Source organism: Castanea sativa, chromosome 1 (assembly GCF_040712315.1).
Source record: "Castanea sativa cultivar Marrone di Chiusa Pesio chromosome 1, ASM4071231v1".
Lineage (NCBI taxonomy): Eukaryota > Viridiplantae > Streptophyta > Magnoliopsida > Fagales > Fagaceae > Castanea > Castanea sativa.
Genome location: NC_134013.1, coordinates 90,002,770 through 90,018,137, shown reverse-complemented (window position 1 = coordinate 90,018,137; position 15,368 = coordinate 90,002,770). Strand labels below are relative to the sequence as shown.

At 35.2% G+C, this 15,368-nt stretch overlaps 1 protein-coding gene across 1 annotated transcript; it reads left to right on the top strand.

The window, feature by feature from the left end:
- Positions 1 to 5,836, top strand: LOC142621489 (cytochrome c). The gene is made up of 3 exons (XM_075794746.1): positions 1 to 347; positions 1,654 to 1,787; positions 5,452 to 5,836. The coding sequence occupies exons 1-3, from the start codon at positions 236 to 238 to the stop codon at positions 5,542 to 5,544; spliced, it is 339 nt and encodes a 112-aa protein (XP_075650861.1). The 5' UTR covers positions 1 to 235; the 3' UTR covers positions 5,545 to 5,836.
- Positions 5,837 to 15,368: the final 9,532 nt, after the last annotated feature.

Sequence of the window (15,368 nt, the reverse complement as noted above, 5' to 3'; positions counted from 1 at the left end):
TGTATGATTATTTTATTTTGCGGGTGATTTTGGTTGGATGCGGTTTGATGAATACCTCTGGCTCTGAGTGTGTGATTGTAGACGAGTGGGGGGACTGAGTAATTAAACGAGAAAACGAAGGGTAGATACGTCAAATTGAAATCCAAAACCCCACAGTAGTTGGAGCTCAGAGACCAAAAACCCTAATAACCCTTTTGTATCAGAGAGCGATCAAAACCTGAGCACCAAAAAAAAAATGGCGAGCTTCGCAGAAGCACCACCGGGAAATCCCAAGGTCGGCGAGAAAATCTTCAAGACCAAGTGCGCTCAATGCCACACCGTCGACAAAGGCGCTGGTCACAAACAAGGTCTCTCTCTCTCTCTCTCTCTCTCTCTCTCTCTTAGCATTTCGGAGTGTTTGCTCTGTGAAATCTAAGTTTGAGTTTCTCTCTGATTTGTCCTTATGATTCTGCAACTTATTCTATGGAATTTCTGTGTCTGTGTGTGTGTAAATTTTATCTGTAAAAATTTTCGTGGTGTTGTTTCCTGGGTAGTTTTTTGTTCATCTGAATTTAGTTTTTGTGTTAACCTTTTTCGCTTAATCCTTTCTGTTTTGTATCGAGTTTTATTGGGTATTTCATATATATATATATATATATGAATGTGTGTGGATAGTTCTATGATGTTCACACTTTTTCACTGTGCATTCAATAGTTAACATGTTAAAAGTTATATATGGTTAACATAGAATAGATTAACGGTTAAAATTGGCTAGGAATGGTACATACAAAAAAAAACGTATGTTGTATATATATATGCTGGTGAACAATTCATAAATGTGTGTGTACAATTTGATGTCATTTGTTATATTATTGTTAAAAAAATGTTCCTGAAGTGTTGGGTTTTGTGGGTTTACCTTTGTTTGTTTGCTGAGAAAGAAAGGATTTTTTTTTAAAGAACAATTTTTTGGGTCATTGAATAGTAGCGGTTTAGAAACCATTGATTTGTTGTAGTATATACATAATGGAGTAAAATGGTTCAGTGGAGTGACAAGGAGGTATAATTTGAATTGTCAAGAAAAAAAAAAATTTATGGATTTATTTGTGGAAACACCAAATTGTGATGAAGTAATGGAAATCCATTTTAAAATGTTCCAATTGTGGTGCAAAGTTTTGGTTGATGATTTGGGTGGAATTTATGCCATGGAAGTATATATTGTATTGCTGGATGTGCAAGGGAATTGTTGGATTTTCAGAATATCTTTGTGTGTTTCCTATTTCTCTTGGCTCCCCATTTTGGATTGGTAAGTTATGCACGCACCCACTGGGTTTTCAGCCCGTGACCTCATGCTCCAACCATTCTTGTCGGAGGAGGAAATGCCATTTGAGACAGATCTCATTGGTTTCTTTGTGTATTGCCCTGTTCTAATTTTCTAAGGCTGTTATGTGTTTCAGCCAATGACCTCACACTCCATACTTTATTGTGGGAGGAGGAAATGGCATTCTAGGCAGAGCTCATTGGTTTCTTTGGCTATTGTCATTTGGTCTCATGAATTATTTGATATATCAATGCAATGTGCCTATAATTTTGTACATGAAAGTGATTTGTAGCTACAGTGCAAATTCTCTTGTTCTTTGTTTCAAGAAAATAATCATTTGAGCAATACTTGTGCAGGACCTAATCTAAATGGTCTTTTCGGAAGGCAGTCTGGCACAACTCCTGGGTACTCCTATTCTGCTGCAAATAAGAACATGGCCGTGAATTGGGAAGAGAAAACGTTGTATGACTACTTGCTTAACCCAAAGAAGGTATGTATGATTCAAGTTTTCCATTGTTTGCATTGCTTGAAAAATGTATTTTTAATAAAAGAACATATGCTTTATACTTGTCACACTTGATTATTCTATTTGGTCATGGCTCAAAATGGTGTTGCATATGAAATGCATGGTGTGTCTTGCTATTATGTCAGCAATTGCATTGCTGTATTTCATACAGTGTTTTAATTATTTAGTAGAGTTTAACTGTTTCACAGTATTCTTATCCCAATAAGTAATGGTTAGAGTTCATGAGTTCAAGTGGGTTTAACATGGGGGTGGTGCACATCCTCTGTTAATGCGAAATGTATATATTTCTGAATAAGATCTATTTTATGTGGTTTGACAGTTTAATATTATGAAATTTAGAGCAGTGTTTGGATAGTACTTTCATAATTATGTTTTCGGGAGGTAATGCATTATTGTAGTGTATTAATTCCTAACATTTTTGTTTCTACCTTTTGGTGATAAACTTCTACTGGAAATTGGGGTCTCCAGGGATTTTGTTGCTCATGAATTGTTGCTGATTTGATTATGTTTGATATGTGAACTAAATTGATGAAATGGCTTGCTAGTATGTCTTATGAGGAGTGTTTTGTGGGAGGGGAATGCTATAACTTTTGGGAGAATTTGATTCTTAATGATGAGAGTAAGGTCATTATTTCTGAGATCTCTATTATATAAGATGAGGGTTTTCAGGGTTTCCTTGCTTTATCTACTTCAATTTTTTAGATCTTTGTAATTCTGAATCTCAGCTTTATTTTTATGTTTCTTTTTCACAGTTTTGTTTGTGTATCTTTTCGGTGCTAGGTTTTTTTTTTTTTTTTTAAATTTTATTTTTATGAAGTAATAGAACTTTTTATCTCCAAAAACAAGAAAATTCATTACACACGGGATTGTACAAGACGGTCCTGTAAATTAGTATAATGAGAAATTCATACAATCTATGAAATAAAAAAAAATATGTATTTTGAAGAGAGAACTATAAAAGCTTGCATTTAATCATACATGATACAACTATCACGAGAGAGAGTTAAGATCCCTTCCAAGTAGTCCACACAAGTTACAATGGAACATGATGTAGGGAAATAATGATGGGTTATTGATTATTTTAGCGAGCGCGTAAGTGATTTGAGTTGATTAGAGTAACATACAGGTGGATAAGCACCTCTGCAAGAACACACGGTTCCAAGAGAAGCTATCAAGCTTATTTCATTTACCAAAATCAACTAACTGTTTTACAAATACAAGTAAAAGGCTATTTATACAACTGATTGATACTAACAGCTAAGACCATTTAGAGATATGGCTAATTCTGATTGGTTAATGCTAAACCAATCAGTAAATCCATTAACTAATTGAGTAGCAACACTATCTATGGTTTTCCTTGGAAAAGTATTTGGAAGCAGAAGATTCCCTCTAGAGTAGCTTTCTTTGTTTGGACCGTTGCCTTAAGGAAATGCTTGACGATTGATAATTTACGAAAAAGGAAGGTGTGGATTTTGGATTGGTGCTACATGTGCAAAAGAATGGTGAATCGGTTGACCATCTATTCCTTCATTGTCTTATTGCTATGGATCTATGGTCTATGGTTTTGGATCTATTTGGAGTAACTTGGGTTATGCCGCACACTGTTTTGGGGCTGTTAGGGTGTTGACAAGGCAGTTTTGGTCGTCATTGAAATGGTTATATTTGGTCTATCATTCCACATTGCTTAATGTGGTGTTTTTGAAGGGAGAGAAATAGTAGATGTTTTGAAGATATTGAGAGATCTATTCCGGACCTCAAGCTATTCTTTTTTAGAACTTTGCAGGATTGGTTGTTTGCTTTGCAAAAACAATCATTCCCTTCTTTTATTGATTTCCTAGACTCTTGCAATTTTTGTATTTGATTTCTTGACCCCTTGTACACTCCCTGTGTACTAGGGTGTTCCTTTTTTATATCAATAAAACTTATTACTTATCAAAAAAAATAAAAACAGCCTTAAGCTTGCTGTTTGGACACAGGTCTAACCAAATGGTCCAAATCTGGAATCTCTAACTAAATGTCACAGCAGAAAACTCCAGCTCTCATATTCTTTCCATTTGCTTCTACCTGACTTGGAAATGCATTAGGAACTTAGCTATCCATCTAATCTCAATCCTAGCTGGCTGCTGGAAATGTTTGACTACACTAGGATAGACTACTGCACTGCTGACATGGCTGTCTCAGCTGCTACAGCTTGCACTGGCTGTTGTTTAGCTGCTGATGCCCTGTACCAAAGTTGCAATAAGAGATAGTTGTTTGATGTTCCTGCATCAGACTCCCCTTCTTAAGAAACACTTGGCCTCAAGTGTTCTTGGCTACCCTAGGCTAATGGTAGGCTGACAGATGCTGCACATTGAAGGTATTTGACATTGCCATGTGTGAAGGTAAGTCTACTTCATAAGCATTGGGGTTGATCCTCTTCAAGATTTTGCACCCAATCTTTCTTGGAGATTGGAGTACTGCCCTTCTGGCCTCCTTTCTTTAGAAATGAACACCCATACTAGGTCGCCAACATCAAAGACAACCTGCTTCCTGTGCTAAAGTGGAGGAATGCATTCAAGAACCTGTGTACATTTTATTTGTGAAAGAAGTGGATGCTAATATAGAGGAGTAAGGAGGTGAAGTTAGAGTTTTAAGAGGGTGCTTAGGATTCTTATCAATAAATAGCTTTCAAGATTGTGTTCTTTGTGATGGGAAGACCATGAATGTTTGTCATCTCTTACTTCCAAGTGGAAGACCATGTCAACAGGATAGGCAAAAACCATCCATGGTAGAAGCTGCAGCACACACATTTTGTAAAAGATGGTGCAGCCCTACTGTTTGCAATCAAAGCAGGAAAGTAAACCCCAAGCCAACAGTCAAGATGAAGGTTGATTCAGCTGTGGGACTTCACTGTGCAGAAGCGGCAGGCTTTGGTGTGCTGCCAAAGCAGCAAACTCTTTATACAAGGCAACTGTATCATCCTAGAAGGCTAGAACTTTATACAAATCTTGTGGCAACCAAGAGCACTTGAGATCAAGTGCTTCTTAAGAGGGAGAGTCCTGATGCAGGGCATTTCAAGTAGTTGCATTTGTAATCAATTAGTTAGTTAGTTAGAGATTACTTAAGCATTGGCCAATAGGATCTAGACACTTGTCAAGCATCTAGAAGGCTGCCAATGCCAAATTAGTATAAGTACCAGATTGTAGTTACGTTGTGATCAGTTTTTTAATACATTTACTCAGATTAGCCTAGTGATATTTTCAAGAGATGGATTTCTCTTAAAAAGGCTCTGTCACACCTTGTTCCTTGTGCTAAGCAACTCTCATTTCCCCTAATCAATTCTAAGCCTAAACAGCAGCCCCTTAAAACCCCTGCATCAGAACAGCAATCCAAATGTTATGACTATTGTGTCAACCGAACTTGCCTTTCAAACAGCTCATAATCTATCTGACATCACGCACTGGACTCTGAATAAAGAGAACACGAGGGATCACAACTTTTCAGCCACCGGACAATGCAGAAGTAGATGATTAACTGTGTGCTAGGGTTACACCCTCTCTTTTGAATGAATCTTTATTAGTTATTCAGAAAAACGAATATATAAATGAAAAATGAGTACTTGACCACTCATGAAATTTTCTGTGTGCAGTACATTCCTGGAACGAAGATGGTTTTCCCTGGTTTGAAGAAGCCACAAGATCGTGCAGACCTCATTTCTTATCTGAAGGAATCGACTGCGTGATCCTTTTAGTTAGGTTAGACTAATACTTTGTCAGAAGTTGAAGAGTTTGGCTGATGGAGCGAATTTGAAAATTTTTCATTGAAATAGTAGAAAACAATGTCTATTTTAAATAAAACCGTCAGGGGTTTAGTGTATTTCTCTTGGAGAATAAGCTAAAATTCAAAACAATTTTGTGCTAGACCTTTCTCATATGGCATTTCACCAAATATGGATGCTATTTTTTTGGGGGGCTCTGATATATATACTGCTGTTTGGCATTCTATGATATTCTTTGAAATCATTTCTTTTGGCTCCTTGGTGTTTTATTTTTTTTTAAAGCTTGAAAGGTTCTATTTGGTTTGCAAGATGGATGAGGTGCAATTTGTCAACCCCAAAGAATAAAACTATTAGCTGGGGACCGGGACCATGCTGTGAAGGTCATTAGTGTGAATATCTCCTTTCCCCTGCCCTTAGGTTATAAACTCATTTATAATAATAATAGTAATAAAAAAAAAGGGGCAATATGTGTGCTTACTTTGATCCTGGTTTAGCACATTTTTATATGAATATTAAGTTTGGTGGGGTTTTCCCCACACACACGCTTGAATTTTGCTGGGCAATATGTGCCGCATGCTTTATATCAATATGACAGATAAGTTTACATCAAAAAAAAAAAAAAATCGATAGATGATAAGCTTATGTGCGGTTTTCTCTCTTTAATAACTAGTAAGTAATTCACTAAAAGCTTATATAAAAAAAGGGTAAATTCTACTAACATACTTTGAGGTTTGGATTAATGTCAATTAGCTCCCAGACTTTTTAAAACTAGTCAATTTGGTCTTTAAAGCCAACTTAGTCCCTAAACAATTTGTTATTTTTTCTCAACTGTTTTAGGGATCAAATTAGTTATGAAAAGTCTTGAACCTGGTGGTATTAACCCAAACTTCAAGGGGGTGTAAATGGAATTTATCCAAAAAAAAAAGAAGTAATTCACTAAACAAGGGGTGCTACCAGGTACACTGGGTGTATATAAAAAATAAAAATAAATAAATATATAAACATTAATGAAGAGACTTTTCGCTATTCACACAACAAAGAAAAGAACAAGAAGGAATTAATGAAAGTTCAAACAATCCAAGGTTCCTAGAATTCATGAAAAGAACAACACGAATTTTTTTCCTACCAATCGAATATGACAAAATAGTATTGATGGAAAGAAAAATTTCTTTCTATTGGTGGTTGGGAGATTCTCATAAAGGCGGTAGCCTAGGCTATCTCCACGTATGCTATGAGTTGTTTTCAATTACCTAAGGGGCTGTGCGACAATATTGAAAGTATGATGAGAAGGTTTTGGTGGGGACAACGTGGTCAGGAGTCTAGGTTGGCTTGGGTGAGTTGGAAGCGTTTGTGCTTCGGGGTGGGATGGGTTTTAGAAACTTTCAAGCTTTTAATCTTGTCATGTTAGCGAAGTAAGGTTGGAGGCTGCGCATGAACCCAAACTCTCTAGTAGCTCGAGTATATAAAGCCAAATACTACCCCCATGGTGATGTTCTTAATGCCAGTTTGGGTTCTAGGCCATCCTATGCGTGGAGGAGCATTATGCAAGGGTTAGAAGTTGTTAAAAAGGATTATTAATGGAGAGTGGGTAATGGAAGATGGATTCATATTTGGAACGATAAATGGCTGCCTACCCCCAAAACGTACAAGGTGGTCTCCCCGCCCCGGGATTTTGATGATTACCCAATGGTTTCAGCTTTAATTGATTATGATACTAGAAGGTGGAGGGCTGATCTTATTAACTCGATATTTCTGCCGTTTGAAGCAAGAACAATTCTCAATATTCCAATAAGCTATAATCTTCTGGAGGACAAAATTGTTTGGGCTGCCAGCAGTAAAGGTGTTTTTTCTGTCAAAAGTGCTTACTATGTAGCCTTGGATTTGGTGGACTCACTTGAGGAAGGAGAAAGCTCTTGTGGTGACCCTAGAAGACGTTTGTGGAAGAGGATTTGGCACTTAAATACGCCCCCAAAGATTAAAATCTTTGCTTGGAGAGTATGTATTGACGCCCTTCCAACATTAATGAATCTGAGGAAAAGGGGTATTGGTGAGAATGAACTTTGTCCTTGTTGTGGAAGGGAAGTGGAAACAATTTTTCACTCTATTATAGGATGTGAAGTTGCGAGAAGAGTTTGGGATATGTGGGATGCTCAAATTGTTCAAATTGGGCAGAGATTGTTAGACGCAGAGATTGTTAGACATTTCTGATATTGCGTTGCAAATTCTTGATAGTGGAGCAGTCCGAGACCTTGAAATTTTCTTTGGTGTGGCTTGGTCAATATGGCATAATAGGAACTCTATTGTTTTTGAAGCTACCTGTAAGCTGCCGAGACATATTTGGTGTTTTGCTCACAGATACCTCCATGAATTTTGGAACGCAAGGGTGGCTTTGAACAAATCTCAAGTTGAAGAAAATAATTGCTGGATTCCACCGCCGGCTGGTTTTTGTAAAATCAATGTAGATGGCGCTACTTCTGTGGATAGGAGAAATTCTAGTGTTGGGGCTATTATTAGAGATTCGGAGGGAGCAATTATAGCAGCTTGTAGCAAATATTTTCAAGGCCAATTTTCAGTTGAAGAAGTGGAGGTTCTTGCTGTGGAGGCTGGAATTTTACTTGCTAGAGATTTGAAGCTCACCCAAATAATTGTTGAGTCTGATGCTGCATCAACTGTGTCTGAGGTTAATGAAAGGTTAGTGGAAGGTTTTCTTGGGCATCTATACCAAGGAATTATTGACTTGCTGAGTGCATTCACAAGCTGGAAGATAAAACATGTGAAAAGGGAGTACAACAAGGCTGCCCGTGATCTTGCTCAATATGCTAGAATGAAGAAGGTTTCTCAGGTGTGGGTAGTGGATTTTTCTACTGATATACTAGGGATGATTCATGATGAATGTAGTTGGTAGTCTCTTTCAAGTGTATTCCCTGTTTTACTTCAATTTCATTTGTTTGAATACAAGTCAAAGATTTGCATAAAAAAAAAAGAATTGATGGACTTGCCCTGGTGCAAGTCTGCCATATATCCTTTTGTTTAAAAAGTCTCGAGAATATTTTTATGGGCTTTTTGAGTTATAACCTCTAAGGCCCATTACTCTAGCTTCGTAGTAATCAAATTCATATGGCCTGTGATTGGTTAGTTTAGGCCCAAATAAGTAGCTTGATTATTTTAATGGACTGACCAGTGAGTGCTAGTCTTTAGTCTTTAGTTAAGTCACAAGTTCGAGTAAACTGGAGCCTGAGTAAGCCCAACCAATCAGAACAAAACCTTAAAAAGACATAGAAGAGAACTTGATCATTTCTTTTTGCTTCCATTAGTGTTTTTTTTTTCCCTACAGACGAGGGTTACCAGGACGAGGTTCTTACCACCTTCGCTTTCCTGGTCTTGTCCTGGACGACCATGGTCCTCATGGACGAGGTTTACCACGACGAGGTTCTTACCACCTTCACTTTCCTAGTCTTCTCCTGGACGACCATGGTCCTCATGGACGAGGGTTACCAGGACGAGGTTCTTACCACCTATGCTTTCCTCGTCTTGTCTTGGATGACCATGGTCCTCATGGATGAGGTTTACCAGGACGAGGTTCTTACCACCTTCGCTTTCCTGGTCTTGTCTTAGACGACCATGGTCCTCATGGACGAGATTCTTATCACCTTCGCTTTCTTGGTCTTGTCTTAGACGATCTCCATGGACGATATTGGAGTTGCATTTTATCATACCCCATCACTTTCATTAGTGTTTTTTTTAATGCTTGAAAGGTACTATTTGGAATTTTGGATTGCTGATTAATAAGGTGTGCTGTCTGCAACAATTGCAAGATGAATGAGATGCAATTTATCAATCCCAAGGAATAGAACTATTGGCTGGGAACCATGCCTCCTGAAGTGAAGGTCACTAGTTTGAATATCTTCTTTCCCCTTCTCTTAGTGTTAAAACTTAAAACTCATTTATTAATAATAATTATAAAAAAAAAAAAAGAAAAAAAGAGAAGAATTGCAATATAGTCATGATTAACCTAGTTAAGATAACTTGATTTCACATTCTATGTATTCTCATCACATTTGTCGAATTTATGTTACGCAGTTACGCTTTGGTAAAGTCCTTCGTGAGACATTCCTACTTCGTAGACACATAACCCTAAAACACAAAGCTAGATAACATTCTTGAGACTAAAGTGAGATGTAAAACCATATGGGCTTGTACTTACCAAGACTCGAATCCTACAAAACCCTTGGCTTCAAAGAGAAACCCTACGTTAGAGGAGGAAAACTTTAATATAAAAATTATACTTAATATATTAATTTGTTGTTATTACATATTCAATTGCATTAAAGCTTCTAAATTAAGTGAGAATTTACAAAATAAATCACAAAGGAAAGGGGAATAGAAGATACATAACCATAAAAATGAACACATAAACATAAAAGATTAGGAGTTGTTTTCAACAGGTTGGAAAGAAAGTGAGCACAAAGAGATCCTAATTTTCACTATAGAATAGACATAAATATATATAGGAGAATGTTGATTTTTTTTTTTTTTTTTTTTACTAAAACAATCTATGTTTCAGTTTAAATATTCTACTATTTCTCTCTCCAAAGAGTATGTATTTCTAGTTTCTATTTAAAAAAAAAAAAAAAATTTCCTTACATTATTAATAATAAAAAATGGCAAACATTTTTTGTGAAAGTATTTTAGACCTACAGGTTTAAGTTTGAGAGTCGCACTCTAAAATTCGGGACATGGCACATACCTACCAACCACCTCTTTCAAACTGTAAGAGCTGGTTGGCCATTGGGTACAACCTTCTTATAAATAAAAAAATATATATAAAAGAAAGAAAGTTAATGAGTCCATGTAATATTTGAATCACATTGGCTTGAATCTTGAAGCTATATTGCCAGGAGAAGAGAGAGAGAGAAAGAGAAGAGTTAACGGAGAGAAAGATAAGTACTGGGAATTTTGTTGGTAATGGCTAATGAGGTGAGGCATAGTTGAGTTGGATTTTTGATTGAGGTGGCAAGCCCTCATTAGACCAACTAGTTCATATTGTAGGGATTGCACCTTAACACATTGCAGGCAATATAATCCAATATTTGTTGTACCACAATGGAAAAAAACAAATCTTTGCAATCAATCTTTACAATTTACAATGAAGTTGAATGCATTAATCCATTCTATTGAAATCTGAAACCAAAATTGGAAATATTAATTCCCTTTCTATGAACGTCTTTGAAAATTATCATCAAGTAAAAAAGAAGAAAAGGCTGATATCAGTCATTTGAACTCTGCAAAGTTCATTCTAGTTAGGATTATGATTTTGCAAGAGATGTACATTTTATTGGCTGCAGTTCAATTTTGATAGTTCTCCACAAGTCTCCATGTTCATGCTATCGTCTCCCATATGTATTAACGCTACATTCATCTAGGACGCAATTCTTCCAATGACTGCAGCTACAATGGCTTTGCCTCCTCTATCTATCAGAGCTGATTTTGGAGTTCTTTCCACTGCTGTAGCTTTTGTCCAAATGAGACAAAGGGCTTCTCAGACCATTCTAAGAGATCATTGACTGACTAATTGGATCTAAAGACCCTTTCATACGGCTGGAATTGGGTGGTCCTACGTACTGTCTTTCTTGCTTGCTGGGGGTGAAAACAAATGATATATTTTCAGCTGAGACGGTAACTATTATGTATTTGGAACTATTCTAGCATATACTCCTCTAGATGCTTGTTTTGAATGCATTCTTAGTATGCAAACAGTGACTTATGCAAATAGTATAGGAACAATTACAATGCAAACTTATATCAACAAGTTATACCCAATGATTACTACTTTTTACCTGTTAAAGCTACATCAAAAACACTACTTGATATCTGGATAACTTAAGTTGCAGTTGCCAAAATTGTACATTCGATATGGAAATGCTAGGTCCGGAAGAAAGTCAAGCAGCTGCGCCATGAGCAAAATATTGGATACTTTATTGTCATGATCTGGTCGTTGGTGCGTTTGCTTTGGCTATAGTCATGATTTTAAGTTTTCAATTAGCAGCCAAAGCAACAAGCTTAAGGGCTTACTTTGGAGCATATAATTCATTAATTCATCTTTACAGTAACCTTATTTTTTACAACATCACATACGCACTATTGCAGATTTTTTTTTTCTATCCCACCACTCACAATTAGCCGTTTTGATGATAATTACGAAAATAAGTGTAAAATTTATTGTGGTCCTAAAAATTTTTATGAGGAAATCACAATATGCATGACCAAACAAGCCATATGAATAGGTTGCTTGTCCATCTTAATTCTTATCACTATTTTGAAATTTCATTAGGACTTTGTTAACAGGTGCCGGCCAGCACCTGTTAATGTTATACGTGTACTTTTCAGCTGCATAGGAAATTAGCAAACTTTTACTTTTCAGCTGCAGTTGATGTTAGACGTGCGCTTCAGTTTCTACAATAATTATAGGACAAAAATGCCCTATCATACCTTTAACACATTTCCCTCCATTTTACTTTTTACTTCCTACCCAATTTCACTTTATCAATATTTTACTCTACGGGTCCGTTTGGATAGAACTTATTGCTGAAAACTGAAAACTGAAAACTGAAAACACTGTAGCAAAATAATTTTAAAATGTGTGAATAGTACCGCGGGACCCATTTTTAATGAAAAAATTGCTGAAAAGTGAAATTTGTGGGTCCGTGAACAGTGCACGAATGCACTGTTCACAGAAATTGGGTCAACACTTACGGCTGGGGGATAAACAAAAAAAAAAACAAAAAAAAAAAAAAACTGAAAACGCAGACGCAGGAATAAGTGCAATCCAAACGCACTCTACGAGGGCGTTTGGATAAACTTATTCCTGCGTCTGCGTTTTAAGTTTTTTTTTTTTTTTTTTTCTCCTCCAGCCGCAAGTGTTGACTAAATCTTCTATGAACAGTGCATTCGTGCACTGTTCACGGACCCACAAATTTCACTTTTCAGCAACTTTTTCATTAAAAATGGGTCTCGCGGTACTATTCACACATTTTAAAATTATTTTGCTACAGTGTTTTCAGTTTTCAGTTTTCAGCAATAAGTTCTATCCAAACGGACCCTACATCTTCTCTTACTTTACCAATATCAAACCCACTTCCAAAAAAAAAAAAAAAAGAAGAAAAGTTCAAGTGTTCAATGAAGGATTAAGTAATTATTTGCAAGGTACAATAATTTTATTTTATTTTTAAATATATTTGAATATGAGTTTAACCTTATTTTATTTGTATCATGTTTTTTTTTTTTTCCATTTATCCTAAAATATGATGTGGATTGTTTTAATCTTGTTTTAGTATAACACCAATGGATGAGAATTTAGTTATAAGTGAGACTCATCAAGTTGTTAAAAGGAATTGTTTTAACTTAAATGAATTACTTCAAGAATGAACTATTATTTTATTTTATTTGTATCATTTTTTTTTCATTTATCCTAAAATATGATATTGAATATTGATTGTTTTAATCTTATTTTAATGTAGTACAAATGGATGATAATTTAGTTGCAAGTGAGACTCATCAACTTGTTTCAATGAATTACTTTGACTTAAATGAACTACCTCACGAAGGTACTATTATTTTTTATTTTATTTGTAATCCATATTCCATTTAACGTATAATATGATATTGATTTTTTTTAATTCTTATTTTAATATATCACAAATTGATAATGATTTAATTGCAAGTGAGATTCATGGAAGTGTTTTAAGGAATTGTGTTGAGTTAAATGAGTTTCTGAATGATGGAAAAAATAATAACACATGTGGAGGGGAAATATTGATTGGAATGAATGTCCAATAGATGAGACAGGGGTTGTTGAAGAATATGAGGATATAAATTAAATAGAAAATGAATTTGAGCCTTTTGTTGGTCAATGTTTTCTTAGTGAAGAAGAAGCTTTCGTTTTCTATAAAAATTATGCAAAACGAAATGGTTTTACAATTCCAAAAGGTCGTTCGGAGAAAAAAAAAATGAAAAAATAGGAAGACGTAATTTCTTTTGTCATTGGAAAGGTAGGCAACCACTAAAAATGGTGGATCCATCTAAGGAGCAACGAAATAGGAAATCTTTAAAATGTAGATGCAAAGCTCGTCTAACTATTGTATTGCGAAAGTCAATAGACATTTTTCCAAAAGAATGGCATGTCACTATTTTTGTTGCAGATCATAATCATGAATTGTTGTCCCCTTCGAGTGTACTATTTTTTCCGGCCAATCGAGTTATCACTGAAAATGATAAAAATTGCATTCTCTTATACAAATAAGTTGGACTTTCAATTAGAGAAATAATATGTGTCATGGAACTTAAGAAAAAAGTGAAACATGGACATCTTATATTTTTTCAACGGGATATTAGTAATTTTTATGTGAAAATGAGAAAGATGCATGTTGTGAATGATGCTATAGATCTCTCACAATTTTGTAAAGTTGCTAAGGAAAGGAATTCTAAGTTTCAATATGCATCCACAACCGATGATGAGAAAAGGTTAGAGCATATTTTTTGGTCGCACCCTCATAGTTTTGATTGGTACCAAAAATATGGAAATGTGGTTGTTTTTTATACTACTTACAAGGTAAATGCTTATGATATGCCTTTTGGTATTTTTGTTAGTGTCAATAATTATGGAAAGTCGATTTTCTTTGGTTGTGCACTTCTTCGAAATGAAACAATTAGTGCTTTTCGATGGCTAATGAAGGTACCCTACTTATCTTATAAATTTGTACAACTATTTTTTCATTTTATTTAATTAGTGTTTTGTTTCTTGGGTGAAATGTTTACATATTCTAATAATTTTTTTTATTAGCAGAATTTTTCATGTTTAATAAATAAACAACCTAAGGCAATTTCGACAGATCAAGATCCATGGATTACGGAGGAAATATCAAAAGAATTACCACTCACAAAACATGCCTTTTGTATATGGCATATTACCGTTAAGTTTAGTGGTTGATTTACATCTATTCTTCGTAATCAATATTCAAATTGGTGCATAGAGTTCTACAAGTTAGACTTATGTGAAAAATTTGAGGGTCAATAGACTTAAGTTATGGAAAAGTATGACATGCTTACTAACAAGCATGTAATTGGTTCATACCAAATCAAGCACTTTTGGGTACCATGTTACCTTCGAAGACATTTTTTTGGTGGAATGACAACAACCGGAAGATCGGAAAGTATAAATGTCTTTATTAAACGGTTTGTTAGTTCTCACATAAACTTGATACAACTCATTAAACAAGGAAGTCAAAACTTACCCTTGATTTCTTTTGTTGTATAATTTGTTTTATTTTTTTTTATTTGTTAATATTTGTAGTCTTTATATGTCATATAAAAGTTTTTAATTTATTTTATTATTTACAACCTTAGGTTGATCTTGCCATTGAAGATATTGAGCAAACACAATCACATGATACGGTGTACATGTTAGAGACATTTAGAGGTTCTTCTTTAAGAACATTGTCGCCATTAGAAAACCAAGCACACAATGTTTTGACACCTTATGCTTTCAAAATTTTTCAAAAGGAGTTTGAGAGAGCAACACAATATTTAGTTCATTAAGAAAACCGTATTGAATTTGTGCTACAATATTATAAAGAAAAAACTAGTGAAAAGCACAAGGTCTTATGGGATGGTGAGGTGACTAATTGTAGTTGCAAGCATTTTGAATTTTAGGGTATACTTTGTCGTCACATTCTTAGTATATTCCTTCACAAAGATTGTTACCATATTCCACCATTGTATATACCATCTTG